Here is a 13906-nt window from a genome sequence, read left to right as displayed (position 1 = left end):
TAGTTTTTTTTTTTTTTTTTACTGCCATTAAGAGCAATCATCTTTGCACAAAAAAATTACCCATCAGTGGTATCCTGATTCCAGTATGGCATCGTGTTCAAAACGATACCATTATCAAGGTATAATTACAAAGTGCTTTAAAGTGTTCAGAGCTGCAAATCTGTATTCAACCGTGGTATAAATTCTGGAACTTCTGATTTTACCACATTTTTCTGTTGTTTCTGGCTATCTTTTGTTTAAAAAAAAAAAAACATGATTACAGGAAAAATAATTTTCATTACCGTGACTAGTCGCTGAGAAAAGCTTCACTATTTCTAAGTCTACATTATTGAAATAGAAAATTAGCACTATTTGCTGTTGATTCAGCAAATAGTGTATTAAATATTGATTAACTGATAATCAGGAGGTGTAAGCAGGGGTTTGAGTTTTAGTAGGCTCCTGAATCTATGTCTTTAGGACCAATGAAGAGATGGTTGATCACGGTGAACAAAGCAATGTTTGGAGAAAACAAAACATACCAGATCAGTACAAACACATCTTATTAACTTTTAAAAATATTCATGAGGGTTACATGTGGACTTGCTTTGTAGACGTTGGACCTGGATAACTGTTTGATGGATCCTGAAAGAGGTGAGCAGAAACAAATGATCTCAAATCTTAATGATCTAGTGGTGCAAAGAAGAGTAAGCTAATCCCTCCCAAAAAAGTGAGGAACTAAAGTGATAAATGACTACACTACGCTGTTGCTGCTGAAGACGGTTCTTCTTTTATAGGAAGGGCAAGAATGTTTTTAAAGAGTTTTTTTTTAATAAATTATTGAGAAGTGTATAAATAATTTAATGTATCCTTTTCTCTTAAGCTGTAAATACAAATAGAAAGTTTTGTATGAAAAGCAGATACCATTTTCACAATGATTTGTAATTACTCATCTTATTCCCTTTTACAAGCAAAACGTTTTGGCGGACTGAAAATAATTTAAATCTTCAAGGTGTATGAATAGTTTTATCTTCAGTATATATTAAATGCATCATGTCACACTGAATTCTTTTAAAACTAACATTCCTACAACTGCAGGCTAATCTAATCAGACTTAAAATCTGCTTTATTTTCTGTAGCTTGAAACATTAGTCAGCATTAAAACAACAAATACTAAAATTTACAGAAATATCTTTTAAAAAAATGTTTTCCTTTTAGTAAATTACATTTATACAAGCCACAGAAACCATTTATTTGTAGTGATGCAATTATTTTTTCTCACTTGTGACAAAATTGAAAAAGATCAAAATAACTAAAGTCTTAAATGTCAATTTTATTTCACACATGCGTCTACATCCTCATATGTTGCATAAAACACCTGTGGTATGTCAGTTAGACTTATTGTTCAAAGGCATCTTTGGCTCTTCTAAGCAAAATTACAAGCTGTGATAAAGTTTTCATTACATATGCAAGTAATATTTAGAAAAGTTGATGTTATGTTTCGTGTTGCACCATAGGTCACAGAAATGTCAAAAGATTGTCCCACTATTGTCAAACACATTTGGTGTTGATCAAAGATCTTAATGGAACCAATTCTTCTTCTCATTCACCATCAAAGTACCGAGTCATGATTGTCAAAGGTTTTCACATGACACTTAAAAAAAAAAAAAACATGGCTGGATTATTTCAGTTCAAATTTAATTTGACTGACAGAAATGTCTTGATTTCAGTTTAAGGATTTCCATAAAAGAAACAGATGTCTTTGAGGCCATCTCTTTTCAAAACTGCATTCAGGCATCTTCAAACACTGCACTGACGTCTTACTGAAGTAACTGTCTCGTATGGCCTGCTTTCATGCTTGAGATCGGACAAGAGTCTTTTGTTCCCGTAAATAGGATTATGTCATGAAGACAGCTTTCTCAGCAGGAACTCTGTTGCTCTGACTGATGGACGGAGAAGGATTCAGCAGGCAGCAGCTTACACCTGGAAGTCAGTCCTCAAGTGTCTGATTTGGGCATCAGTCATGGACAGGTATGTGGTCCTCATACTGGGCGAATACTGAAAGTAAGAGACATATATGAAATTAGCTTTAAAATGCTGTTGATGCCGCTTGGTTATCACATGTGTATAAATTATGTAATGTAGAGTCAATTTGGGAAATAATTTTCAGTTCTTCCTTGTTTTTCAGTCTTAAACTCGCATAATTTGGAGATAGAAAAACAAAATGTTGTAAAAAGCAGGTAAAAAAAGAACACATAGGGCATAAGCAAAAGGTAGAGTTACACTCACATGCAACAGTCGGACAGTGCTAGAAGGTCAGAGTTGGGGTAACTGAGTGTCGCTGGGTCAAAGTTACAATATCTAAGGAGTCTAAGGTGTGTGTTAAAAATATGGAATGAAGATGAATGAAAATGAAGAGAATGAACATCAATAGAAACTTACAGTTATCAAAGTCTGAGTTGAGGAGTAAAAAAGAAAATTGTTTTTCACAGAGCTGTTAGACATGCCACTGACAAACTACTTGCATGAAAAATAAAAAAAGCAAAATGCAGAAAAGCTGATACAGTAAAACCAAAGAGAAAAAGAAATTCCAAACCACAACTACAAACGTAGGCAAACTCAAGTTTTTATTTAGCATGTGTTTTATTAAAGCTTCCAACTTCTCTGTTATGAGCAGACAGAAAACAGAGATATCTCTAACTGGTAAAAATGTGCCTCGCATAGCAACATTTTAGACACTGATTCGGAATCTTGCTTGCCTTCACCCACACAAAAGGTGTTTTTAGTCTTTGGTGTGCTGCTCAAGCTGCTCAAGCCACAGAAGCAAGAAATCTTAGCAGGAAGAAAACATCACAGAGTCGAGATGTGGACTGTGGATTTATCTGTTTTCCATCTTTTATCTATTATTTATCACTAAACTCTGGAAACAAAACACACACTATGCTACAATTAAGTGGGCTTTACTAAACCAAAGCAAAACATATGGTGCTTAACCAGCTCACACATGAGCAAATGTTTAGTATTAACTAGAGAATGAATTAGCATCTTGTAATAAAAAATAAAAACATATTAATAGCAAACAAGAAGAAATATCCACAGATGAGATGCACTTCTACATATGGCCATCAGATGTCACTCTTCAGTCACTTAAATTGGAACAGAAGTTCCTTGAGTATATTCCGACTCTGTGAGGTTGTGTGCATTGTACTGGCATTATAACATTCTACATAACTTTCTGCATGCTGTTGCATATCATTATCAGACTACAGTCACTAAAGCCTCATAAGGCCAACGAACCGAAGGAGGCGGAGATCCTCCCCCTATGAGCGGAACGTTTTCATATCGAGGGGTTCCTCCGAACAGCATGGACTGATTCCTGTTAAGCAAAGAGACAAAAAATCTAAGAGACTAAATATGCAGATTCAAAAACACAGTAATCCGCTGCTGAGCTTACATATATTCTGGAGGTTGTATGGTAGAATTAGACTGAGACTGAGGAGGTGGATGAAGGCTGGCCTGGCTGCCAAGGCTGCTGATGTAGCTACAGAAACTGTGCGTGTTGGACCTTCTGGGGTTAAACGACAGCCGGCGCGCCTGTGGGTTGAACGGGTCTTCCTCATCGATGTCATTGTACTCCTTCTCCCTGGATGAGAGTTAAAGAACCACACAACGAGACAGAAGTACAGACAGACAAAACAGAGGGTGAACATTTTGCAAACGTACACACTGGCCAGTACGCAATGAGGTAGGGGGGTTCACTCAGTGCTGACCTGCTGCCCATTAATGTCCACAGTCGGAAAATTACACACAGCATGGCAGAGAGTGCGCAGGCAGCCAGAAGAGAAAACAAAGAAAGATAGAGGAGCCCCTCCACACCATCATAGCACACACCCATGAGGGCATCCAGGTAGTCCTGAAAGAGTCAATTTTTAGTCTTCAGAAGAAAAAAACACAACATTGTATCTTCAATGTTCTAAAAGCTATTTTTACTTGTATTAATAAATTGTATAGCTTTTCATCAGGCAAGCAAACCTTCAGTGCACATTTTACCCTCACAGATACCAATATGAGCAAGGAAGACTGTCTTTGCATGCTTTTCCTTAACACAACTGGCCCTTGATTTGATATGAATCCTGTTGCGTTCTTACTTTTTTATTTGTAAAGCAGCTTAAACGCATTTGCAACTAGTGAAGTTAGTGAACAATGTTGAAACAAGGCTTTTGAATGCAGAAGGCTGTGTGTTGTTTTGTTGATGGACAATAAGCAATTCCAGTCTTCCACTGCAGAGACAGTTGTCGAGATATGAATCTCAAGACTAATTCTGATGATATGCATGTTAAGGATGCGTTGCTGCTTAGATGTGCTTGTTAAATCTGCCAAGCAAGTTCTGAGAAAAATAAAATCTTGCTTTAATGTCTGGCATATGCTGTTAGGGCTGCAGAATTCGCAAATTTTTTTTTTGATATAGTTTGTCACTAATGGAACAACATTTTAGGATATAAACTGGTTTTTTTTATTATGCTACTTTGCTGTCAATGTACATTTAATTAAGATAAAATCAACCAGACTGAAATCATGCTTCTGACTGCACATTCCTGCAACTAAATAAATGATTAGTTGTTACAAAACAACTAATCATATATTTTGAGCACAACCATTTTACATGTAAATACTGAATCATTTCAGGAAACTTTGCCAAAAATAAAACACATGACCCTGGTTTTGGAAAGCCACTGGGGAAGTATAAAAGACAGATCTCCCACAGATTTTTAAAGATTATTTTGAGCCAAGTTGTGATGAAAACCTTCCTCTGTCCTCAATAGTCCATTAAGATGATTCTCCAGTCAAAACAATGTCTTGCAGAACCGCTGCATCAGCCGAAATGATCACCAGGCAAACAGACCGATAATGAGCACAGTTCTATCTGTTAGTCACACACCATGCATGCACCTGCAGTACAGTTATATCATCGCTATCATTCCAGTCAACACCAGTGTGAAAAAGTAACAAAAAAATAAAAAATAAAAATCACTTGGCAGTCAGAAGGAGAGATACTGTTTGGGTAAGCTAAAGTGGTATGATTACAGAATGCATGCTGCGGCGTATGAATGGACTTCCAGTTCATGCAACCATGCAAGGGGGATACATTTTCTCATTTTGTGAGTGCTGAATATGCAAAAAAAAAAAAAAAAGGATTCAAATGGAGAAATTCAAGCAGAATGATAAATGGATTGTGTCGTGAAAACTGGAATAGAGTGGTGAGATCTTTCCAGGTATACGCAGAAAACAGATCATAAAGGCCTGAGAGACATAAGGGATCTTGCATTTTGATTTACTGATGATTAAAATATATATATATTCTTCCATTTTGATTACTGATTGATTATAAGAAATGCATTTTTGTATTTTGATTTATTAATGATTATGAAATGAGGATTTTTGTACTTTGATTTACTGATGATTATACAAAGAGTTGATGTAATGAAAAGCAGATTGAGAAATGAATGACCTGATGAATAAATGGTGAATAGAATCAAACTTAGATGATTATTATAAGAAGTTATGTTTGAATTAAAACAGAGAAATGATTAATGACTTATGATGATCATACAGTATATAGAATTGTAACTGAAGTGATAATGCACTTCAGTGTGAAGTGAAGTAACATGCTGTACCCAGACTGTGTTATAATTTGAGAAGAAGTCAGGGTGAGAGCTGAGCGAGGAGACAGGGGAGTTTCAAAGAAGAAGTAATGTGTTTTCATCAAAACTAAATTCAGGAAGTACGTCCAGATGGTCAGTGGACAAATAGCAAAAAAGGAAGTAAGCAGGGCGTTGACTGCTATGGGAAAGGTTTGGTGTGCTTTCCACAGAGCCATCGGACGTTCGAGAAGTCAGGGCTCCCATTTGTCGTTACCGTGAGTTAAAATTTTCACGAAAGTAAAATGTTCGTTTTTGTGGCACATCTGTATCTTATTTTGAAAGGATATGTAAATGTTATCATAGAGACCAGAGTCAGAGAGCGTTAGGACAGTGGTCGAGACAAGATGAGAGGAGTGAAGCTTGTGAGTTTTAGGTCTGGTTCATACGGCACGATTTAAGGATTGTCGGACGATTTTCCAAACCTCTGTGACCACACACGACAGGAGCCGATAAAAGTACAACAGGTTCGATTGGTTCGTTTGTCCAGCCACATGGAAGGACCAACACACCACACACAAACTGATTCTACTCACGAACATCCCAATTCCAGAAGAAAATCCAGTAAAACCCCCAACATACCATATGTGAATTTAGAATACTCAAACACGGATGACTATGTAGAATCAGTAGCGATAGTTTGTGGACTCATTTTAAGCGATAAAAAACGTAACAAAAAGAAAAGGCGTTTGATAAAAGACGGCAGGAGCAGCTGCTCTATTTGCTGCACTATGATTTGGAGGTGAGTTATGTTTTTTCGTAGTTAACATTTTAAACATTTTAATAAACATATAATATAATACCTGTCACATTGAATGTGACAGGTAGCCAATCAGAAAGCGCAGTGACGTAAGAATGGAGGGGAAACCCAAACAGTTGACATGGCGCAACTGAGAGTCCGGTGGACATCGGAGGAAATGTGGAAAGGTTTATTACTATATGTAGAGATCATTTTTATATACAGTACAGACCAAAAGTTTGGACACACCTTTTAATTCAATGAGTTTCCTTTATTTTCATGACTATTGACATTGTAGATGTCAATAATCTTTAAGAATCATCAAAACTATGAATAACACATGTGGCAATATGCACTAAACAAAAAAGTGTAAAACAACTGAAAATACCCCTTATATTCTAGTTTCTTCAAAGTAGCAACCTTTTGCTGTGATTACTGCTTTGCACACACTCTGCATTTTCTTGATGAGCTTCAAGAGGTAGTCACCTGGAATGGTTTTCACTTCATAGGTGTGCTCTGTCAGGTTAATAAGTGGGATTTCTTGCCTTATGAATAGTCATGAAAATAAAGAAAACCCATTGAATTAGAAGGTGTGTCCAAACTTTTGGTCTGTACTGTATATAAAAATGATCTCTACATATAGTAATAAACCTTTCCACATTTCCTCCGATGTCCACCGGACTCTCAGTTGCGCCATGTCAACTGTTTGGGATTCCCCTCCATTCTTACGTCACTGCGCTTTCTGATTGGCTACCTGTCACATTCAACAGGCTGCGTTCTCGCTCCCAGTCAGGGAAAACCCCACAGGATGCAATAACCGGGCCAAGACAATGTTCGTGGCCCGGTTCTGAAATCGGGCGTATTCAACACACCACCATGTTACCCACCACACACTGCAGAACGTTGTAAGATTGTTGTAAAGGGAAAATCAGGGCAAAAAAAAAAGAAAAAGAATAGGATTTTCAGCCCTGGTTCCTGATTCGACTGCCTACTCTGCCTCAACCCAAAGATCTCAAGGCTGCTGCAACAAACTTGGGGAATGGACAAAGGTCACGGAGTGATGAAGATCTGAGTGTTCGGAAGACAACAACCAGTTCTGTTTTACTTCCATTCAGAAGAGGATTTTGCTGTACAAAGACAGAGACTCTGACCAAGGACAACGAAGCTTTTTTGATGCCGAGATCATCCATCATCTGGGTATGAGTTGAACTGCACCCCAAAGCCTCGCTTAGTAAACTAGTGATACAGTTTAGGGAGAGAAGTCAGGAAAGGATAAAGACGGTTTATAACAGTTTTCATTTTTATTCTTAATTTGTAATCATTGATAATTAACCTGTCTGTCACTTACCTCTGCTAAAAGCTTGCTTAATAAAGATGCATTAAAATTCTAATAAGATTTGTGGACAGTGAAGTTAATTGAGTCATCTATTATTTTATGGTTCTTCTAATTGGTGTAAAATCTATGAACATGATTCTAGAAATGTGGTGGCCTCAGAAATTCCTTTAGTGTTGGTAAAATAATGACCTTGGGGCTTATGCTGAGCCGCTAAAAATTATCTAGTCTGTAACAAGTGTATGTTGTTATTAGAGAGAGAGCTGCCGTTAATAAGAGTGGTTATTGTAGTTATGCAGTTGCGAGGGTGACTCAGCTGATTGCTTCTTAACTGAAAAGGGTCATTGCTCTTGGATTGTAGGTCGTTAAATGCTTGATGAATCTCCATCGACACCAGCTTAGATAGATTATCTCTCCTAGACCTGTTTCAGGGTAAGACTCGGGGGTTTAGATATTTTCTGGACCCCTTAGATGGAGAGCTGGTTAATAGTCTGATAAGGACTGGGGAGTTGTGAGGTTTAGGGCAGGGCTGACTATTGCGCAACAACAAATGCCACATTTGGGCGCCACCCCAATATTGGGCAGTTCCAAATAATAGTAGGAGGGCCCTATGTTCTAAGTGCGTAAAAACAGAAGTTTGACTCTGAATAGCTCACTTAGTGTGACAACTCTAAGGAACCTCTGACTGGGCACAAGCCACTTCGAACCGGACAGCGTTGGGGACAAAAGAAAGACATGGAGATCTTTGACATCAAAAGACCCTCCGAAAGAATGGCGAGAGACCTGATCTGGGGCCCAGTTCAGGCTAAGGACGGCCGGCATGCATATGTACCAGAAGTTGGCCAGCCTGAGTATCAGATTCCAGCGGAATGGGCCAGCCGACTAGAAGACCGAGCCACCCTCAGGGTGGAGGTAACCATCAGTGGGTGGGCTAACATATTAATGACACCTTCCTGCTCTACTCTGATGGCATACCAGCCCCTGACTGCCAACTTTAGATCAGCCTACATCGGGATTATGCATGATGTGATGCTGCGGCAACTGAAGAAAGCCTCCTTCAAGCACGCATGAGAAACCCGCCAGAAACTTTGTGAGGGAGTTGTGAGGTTTAGGGCGGGGCTGGCTATTGCGCAACAACAATTGGTACAACTTAAAGTTCTGAGGATGATAAGTGAACACCTCGCAGCTTGAATGCTCTTAAATAGTTGTCGAAATCTGTTAAGATACTGGCCGGTCATAGCCACTTTTAAAGATGAGCTAGAATCTTGTACATCTAGTTATATCAACTTAGCTCAACGTAGCTTTAGCTTCTTTGTAATAGTTCACTTTCACCAGGTGTGCTTTTGTTAGTGAATAATACATCTATGTTATTTGTAACTTAACTGGTATGAATTTCTGGAAAGCTGGCCTTTCGGTTCAGCATTCTAAAATCCAGCTGACATTTGAATGCAGTCCTCAGTCCAATTTTGATATATGCAAAGCCTTCTTATCTCAAATGAAAACAGGTGAGATAAGTTGAAACTTGTTGGTCTTTCATTATCAGAAGACTGAAATTGGTGAGCAGAGCCTGTCTCTCCTAGACACACAGCGTGCAAACTGCTAAAGTGGTGTCAGTACATTGAAGTACACAGAGATAAGGTCAAAAATCAGCCAAGCTGGGCCTCTAAGTGGCTTTGAGCTCTGTTTCAAAGAATTTCTATTAAAACGTGTCCTAGTCAGACTCTGACCTTACCTTATGTATCCCGCGGCAGTCAAGCAAGGCTGTTAACTGGTGAACATTGAACTCTGTGGAGTTTAACAGCCTCTGGATCCCTAAAAGGTCTCTCTGTAAAAAAAAAAAAGGTGCACAAGGGGAGACAATGATATGCAACCTTCCACAGCTGGTGGGCTGTTGGGGCCACCGCTTATACCTGAGCTGTGGGAAAAATGGGCTTGGAGAACTGCAGCAGGCCCTGGATCTGGATTTGCATTGTGGTCAGAGAGCGCTGGCAGATTGTAAGTGACTGTAAAAAAAATTAAAAAAAGCACAATCAGTCCTTATACCACATAGGCAAATATCAAGAACAAACAAAGAGGATCTTATTAAGTAGAGCAGTGTTTATGCAGATTTAGCGTGTAAACAAATTTGGTGCTAACAAAGGCTTAAAGAAGACCTTAAATAGATAGGCCTACATTATCCTACCACATCAATTATCTTTCCCACTATCATCTCCCCTTTTCCGCACTAATAATCTTAAACAGAAACAAAAGAGCAATATTTATATCAACTGGGCCATCAGATTAGGGATTATCTCTTCAGACAAAGCAGGCATCACTTTGCTGCAGAAATGGGTGCCATGATGACAGCTAAACATCCAGGATTTTTAAATAATTATAGGTCACGGGTTTATCCTCTCAGAGAGACGTATATTATGTCTCATGAATGTAGAGCCACTTGAGACCACACCATCTGTCATTGAAAATTTTCTAAAATAGTTATTATAATCCTCCCTCATGTTAGCCTTGGACAAGTAAAAATGGGTTAGTGTTTATTTGACAAGGCTTTATGACTCAGTCTGGTTTGCCTTGAAAATGATCAGCTTCTGAATAGCAGTTCAGTTACAAACCTGCAATACTGAACCAGCTTTAATCTGAATGCTCAGCAGCTGTGGCATTTCTGCTGTTATTATTTGGAAGGAGGATGTTAGTGGATCGGCATTTCAAACACAGACAGTTACCTTTTTTAGGGACATGAAAGGAATACAAATGTTTCATTAAAAAGTCATTTAAGAGAAAGTGATAAGCAAATGCACTTCAAACACTCAATAACCGCTGCATTAACACATTAGAACACCATAAAAATGTTATTTCAAAAATGTATTTCATATTATGAAAATAGGTTAAAAATGTTATTTCATTAGATTTTGTTTGTGAAACAAAATTGATTATATAGAGAATTGTTTAAACAGAGATATATTGAAGGGTTGAAGGCTATTTATTTTTACAATTATAACTTGCACTGATATACCTAAAATTGAGTCTTTTGAGAAATGAAAATATTACAAAAGACAAATTAAATAAAGGGTTTTTAAGACAAAAATGTCAGCTAACTGAAAATCCCTGTATTGTGCAATGTATGCACTCCATCCTCGATTACTTTTGGGCTTAACTGTAACCCCAAACAGATAAAAACACCAGAAGTGTGGGTCATACACAGGAAAATAAAGACACAAATTCTATTGAAACTTGAAACCTAAAATAAGTAATGCACCAATAATCAATCTTCTGTGACCCGTGCTTCTTTTTCCTTTTTTTTCACAAGTAGGGGTTTGCAATAAATTAGCTACATCTAACAAGAAAACGCACACCTTTTAAAACCGTAATCTATTTACTAGTGTGTGATTTATTGCGAATGACTACCCAGATAAGAAGACAGCCAGGACATTTGGTCAATACCTGCTGGAAGGGGTTTTGCAGATTCGGACTGCAGAACAAATAATAGTGTGCAACATCTGCAAGGTGAGAGAAACAGGAAGGTTAGTATCATGCCTTAATGTTCAGAGACAAGAGCTGGTGTCTGTGCAAGATAAATCACCTGCAGTGAGGAAATCCTTGGTTTGGTTAACAATGAATTTATTTGGAGACACACAGAAGTCGCTTGTGCCCTGGGAGAAAACAATAGCACATTACCGCCATGCAAGACTGAAGTAAATGCATTACAAATTGCATAACGTGCAAACCCAAATTTATGTGTAGCAACAGAATAAAACTTCATTCAGATGGGGAAGTTACAGATAATGTCTCTGCAAGAGAAATATCTTGGTTTTCAGGATTTTCTCCCCTTTAAAGTGGTTTGTCATAGTGCATCAGTTTGCAGTAAACTATTTTAACCCAGATCTCTCAACATATATAGAGGCATACATTTCTAGAAATGATAAAAACCGTCAGTGTGCCAGAATAGGCTCTAGGAATTGCTGACCCTACAGAAAAGTGCCACACCTTGCTAATCATGAAAGAAAAGTACTTAAGTTTTCCAACTGTCTCTGATCCATCAACGCAGAATCACTAATGTGCACACACAGACCAACGGCATTTTTCTCTTTATTCACTTGAGACAGGATGGTTTCCTATATGGTATCTAGAACCCCCTCCACCACACCCATATTTTAAAGCTGGACCTCAATTGACACCAATAAAGCTCAAAGGCAACCAGGAACCTGTTATCATTCCAGATCAAACACCCATCTATTTCAAATATGTCCACTGTTGTAAATGTCAGTCACCATCAAGAGGTGTCTTTTTCCAACTTGTCACTGTGAAGTAGGCTCAAAAGGACATGACAGGGAGCAGACTTGCTTTGATTCTACCAACAAGTGATGCAACACAAAGACACACACAGATATATATATAAAGAGAGAGTGAGAGTTAAAGAGAAAAAGAGGTGAAAACAAAATGTAAACCAACAAAATAAGTAAAAGAATAATGTGAGGTCAAACTTAATGGCTCAAAATAATGGAACAAAATCATTTTACTTTGGCTTGTAAGATAAATGTAAATAAAATCTGACTGTTTTTAGCATTTTAGAGTAGACTTTTTATTTACTTTATTATTTTCTCATTTAGTCTCTAACTAGTAATGATTAATCAAAAACAAGCCCATCAAATTGGCAATACTATGTATAGTACTAGTAAAAACAAAGTATACTCTTAAATATTTCTAGGATTTATAGGAAGAATTAAGTCTTCAGTAGTTCTTCAGTATTAGAACTTCAGTAAATTCTTAAATGTTAACCTGAAATGCAAAAAACACAAAAGAGAAAGGAAGAAACAAACAAAAAAAAATGCAACAGAATTAAGTATACTCCAAAATCCCCCAGAAGTTAATGGGTGTGTACTTTCTGTTCACCTTGCCTGTGAGTATATGAATCAGTCTTTTGATCACTTTATAGCAAAATTGTGGTAGAAAATTCTCAGCTTGATATTCATGACAAGTAAATGAAATTTGTACTAGCATCATTTTAGCAAGTCACTACACTTGTTGATTGCAACATGCAAAAATGTCTACTTTTATTAGAAAACTGTTGAGAGGAATGTTATTTTATATCTACAATTTTCATCCCTCTTCCTTCCACTGTTTATGCTGTTCACAGATGCGGGAACGACATAAACGGCTTCGTAACTGTACTACGAAGCAGGATTAGTGGCTCAGTGGGGCAACTTCAGGTTCACTTTGGGATTTGGAGTATTACAAAGCAAGTTCTCTTCTTACCTTAATCTATCTCTGTAGTAACTTATCTAGAACTCTAACCTGAGGTTTGTAGTGGCAGTGTCCTCTGTCTGTTGCATTATTGTATATATTAAATATTACATCACCGACTATTCCAAAGTTTGTTTTCATTACATTTAAAATGTTTATTTTCTTTCTCTTTCAATCTCCTTGGCACTAAAAATTTCACACATTTTATGTTCTATCATGATTGCTATACTACCTCATAATATGCCTGTAAATAGATGTTCTTATTAACATCTACCTGATAGGTTTAAAAAATAAATAAAACTACCATACTAACTTTGTAAATGTTTTAATTATGTAATTTTTTACATTGTATGCAAACGTTTTCTCTTTGATAGGTCATGAGTTTATAGCATCGTTAAGCTTAACTTCAAATACTTAAACTTAGACTCAGTTTAAGGTTTGGCAACCTTCAATAAACTATACTGAGAATTTTAGAAGTTACAATTTTAAAACTGCTAAAAAAAATCATTACTCATTACTGCACACTGCAAACAGGTTCCTCACCCTTTCCCTCGCATTAAGAAACAACCCGAGCAGTTTGGATGCGTTTCTATTTATACAAAACACGGAGCACCACTCATTACATTTATCAAGACAAAATTTTCTTAACTACTTTATAATGGTCAAGATAGGAGCCACATGTTTATGAATCAGCCGGTCATGCAGATGGCATAATGAATTCACTCGTAATAGCCTCAATTTCCATAAAGCTGAATGCCAACTGTGTTTAATATGTAATAGTTAAATTTACTTGAAAATTAACATTAAATTTTGTGGGTGATAAGTTGAACATTTCATTTACTTTGTATCAACATCAAGGCAACTTTACATAAATGTCATAAACTAAAGGTTCTAACTGTAATAATTAATATTATGTTATTTTTA

General features: G+C 37.2%; 1 protein-coding gene across 2 annotated transcripts in view; it reads right to left on the bottom strand.

Moving 5' to 3' along the window:
- Window positions 1-1295: 1295 nt before the first annotated feature.
- Window positions 1296-13906, bottom strand: part of LOC102226745 (protein tweety homolog 2-like) — a 34890-nt gene continuing 22279 nt past the window's right edge. For both annotated transcript variants that reach the window (XM_005801467.2, XM_023348422.1), the window contains 8 exons: window positions 11322-11391; window positions 11183-11238; window positions 9658-9750; window positions 9480-9572; window positions 3747-3889; window positions 3431-3619; window positions 3274-3352; window positions 1296-2034 (listed from right to left, as the gene is read on the bottom strand). In XM_005801467.2, the coding sequence (XP_005801524.1) occupies window positions 1954-2034; window positions 3274-3352; window positions 3431-3619; window positions 3747-3889; window positions 9480-9572; window positions 9658-9750; window positions 11183-11238; window positions 11322-11391 (804 nt within the window). In that variant the 3' untranslated portion in view covers window positions 1296-1953. The remainder of the gene's footprint in view (window positions 2035-3273; window positions 3353-3430; window positions 3620-3746; window positions 3890-9479; window positions 9573-9657; window positions 9751-11182; window positions 11239-11321; window positions 11392-13906) is intronic.

Source organism: Xiphophorus maculatus, chromosome 16 (genome assembly GCF_002775205.1).
Source record: "Xiphophorus maculatus strain JP 163 A chromosome 16, X_maculatus-5.0-male, whole genome shotgun sequence".
NCBI classification, from domain to species: domain Eukaryota; kingdom Metazoa; phylum Chordata; class Actinopteri; order Cyprinodontiformes; family Poeciliidae; genus Xiphophorus; species Xiphophorus maculatus.
The sequence above is the reverse complement of the archived record's forward strand: the minus strand, read 5'-3'. Positions and strand labels throughout refer to the sequence as shown.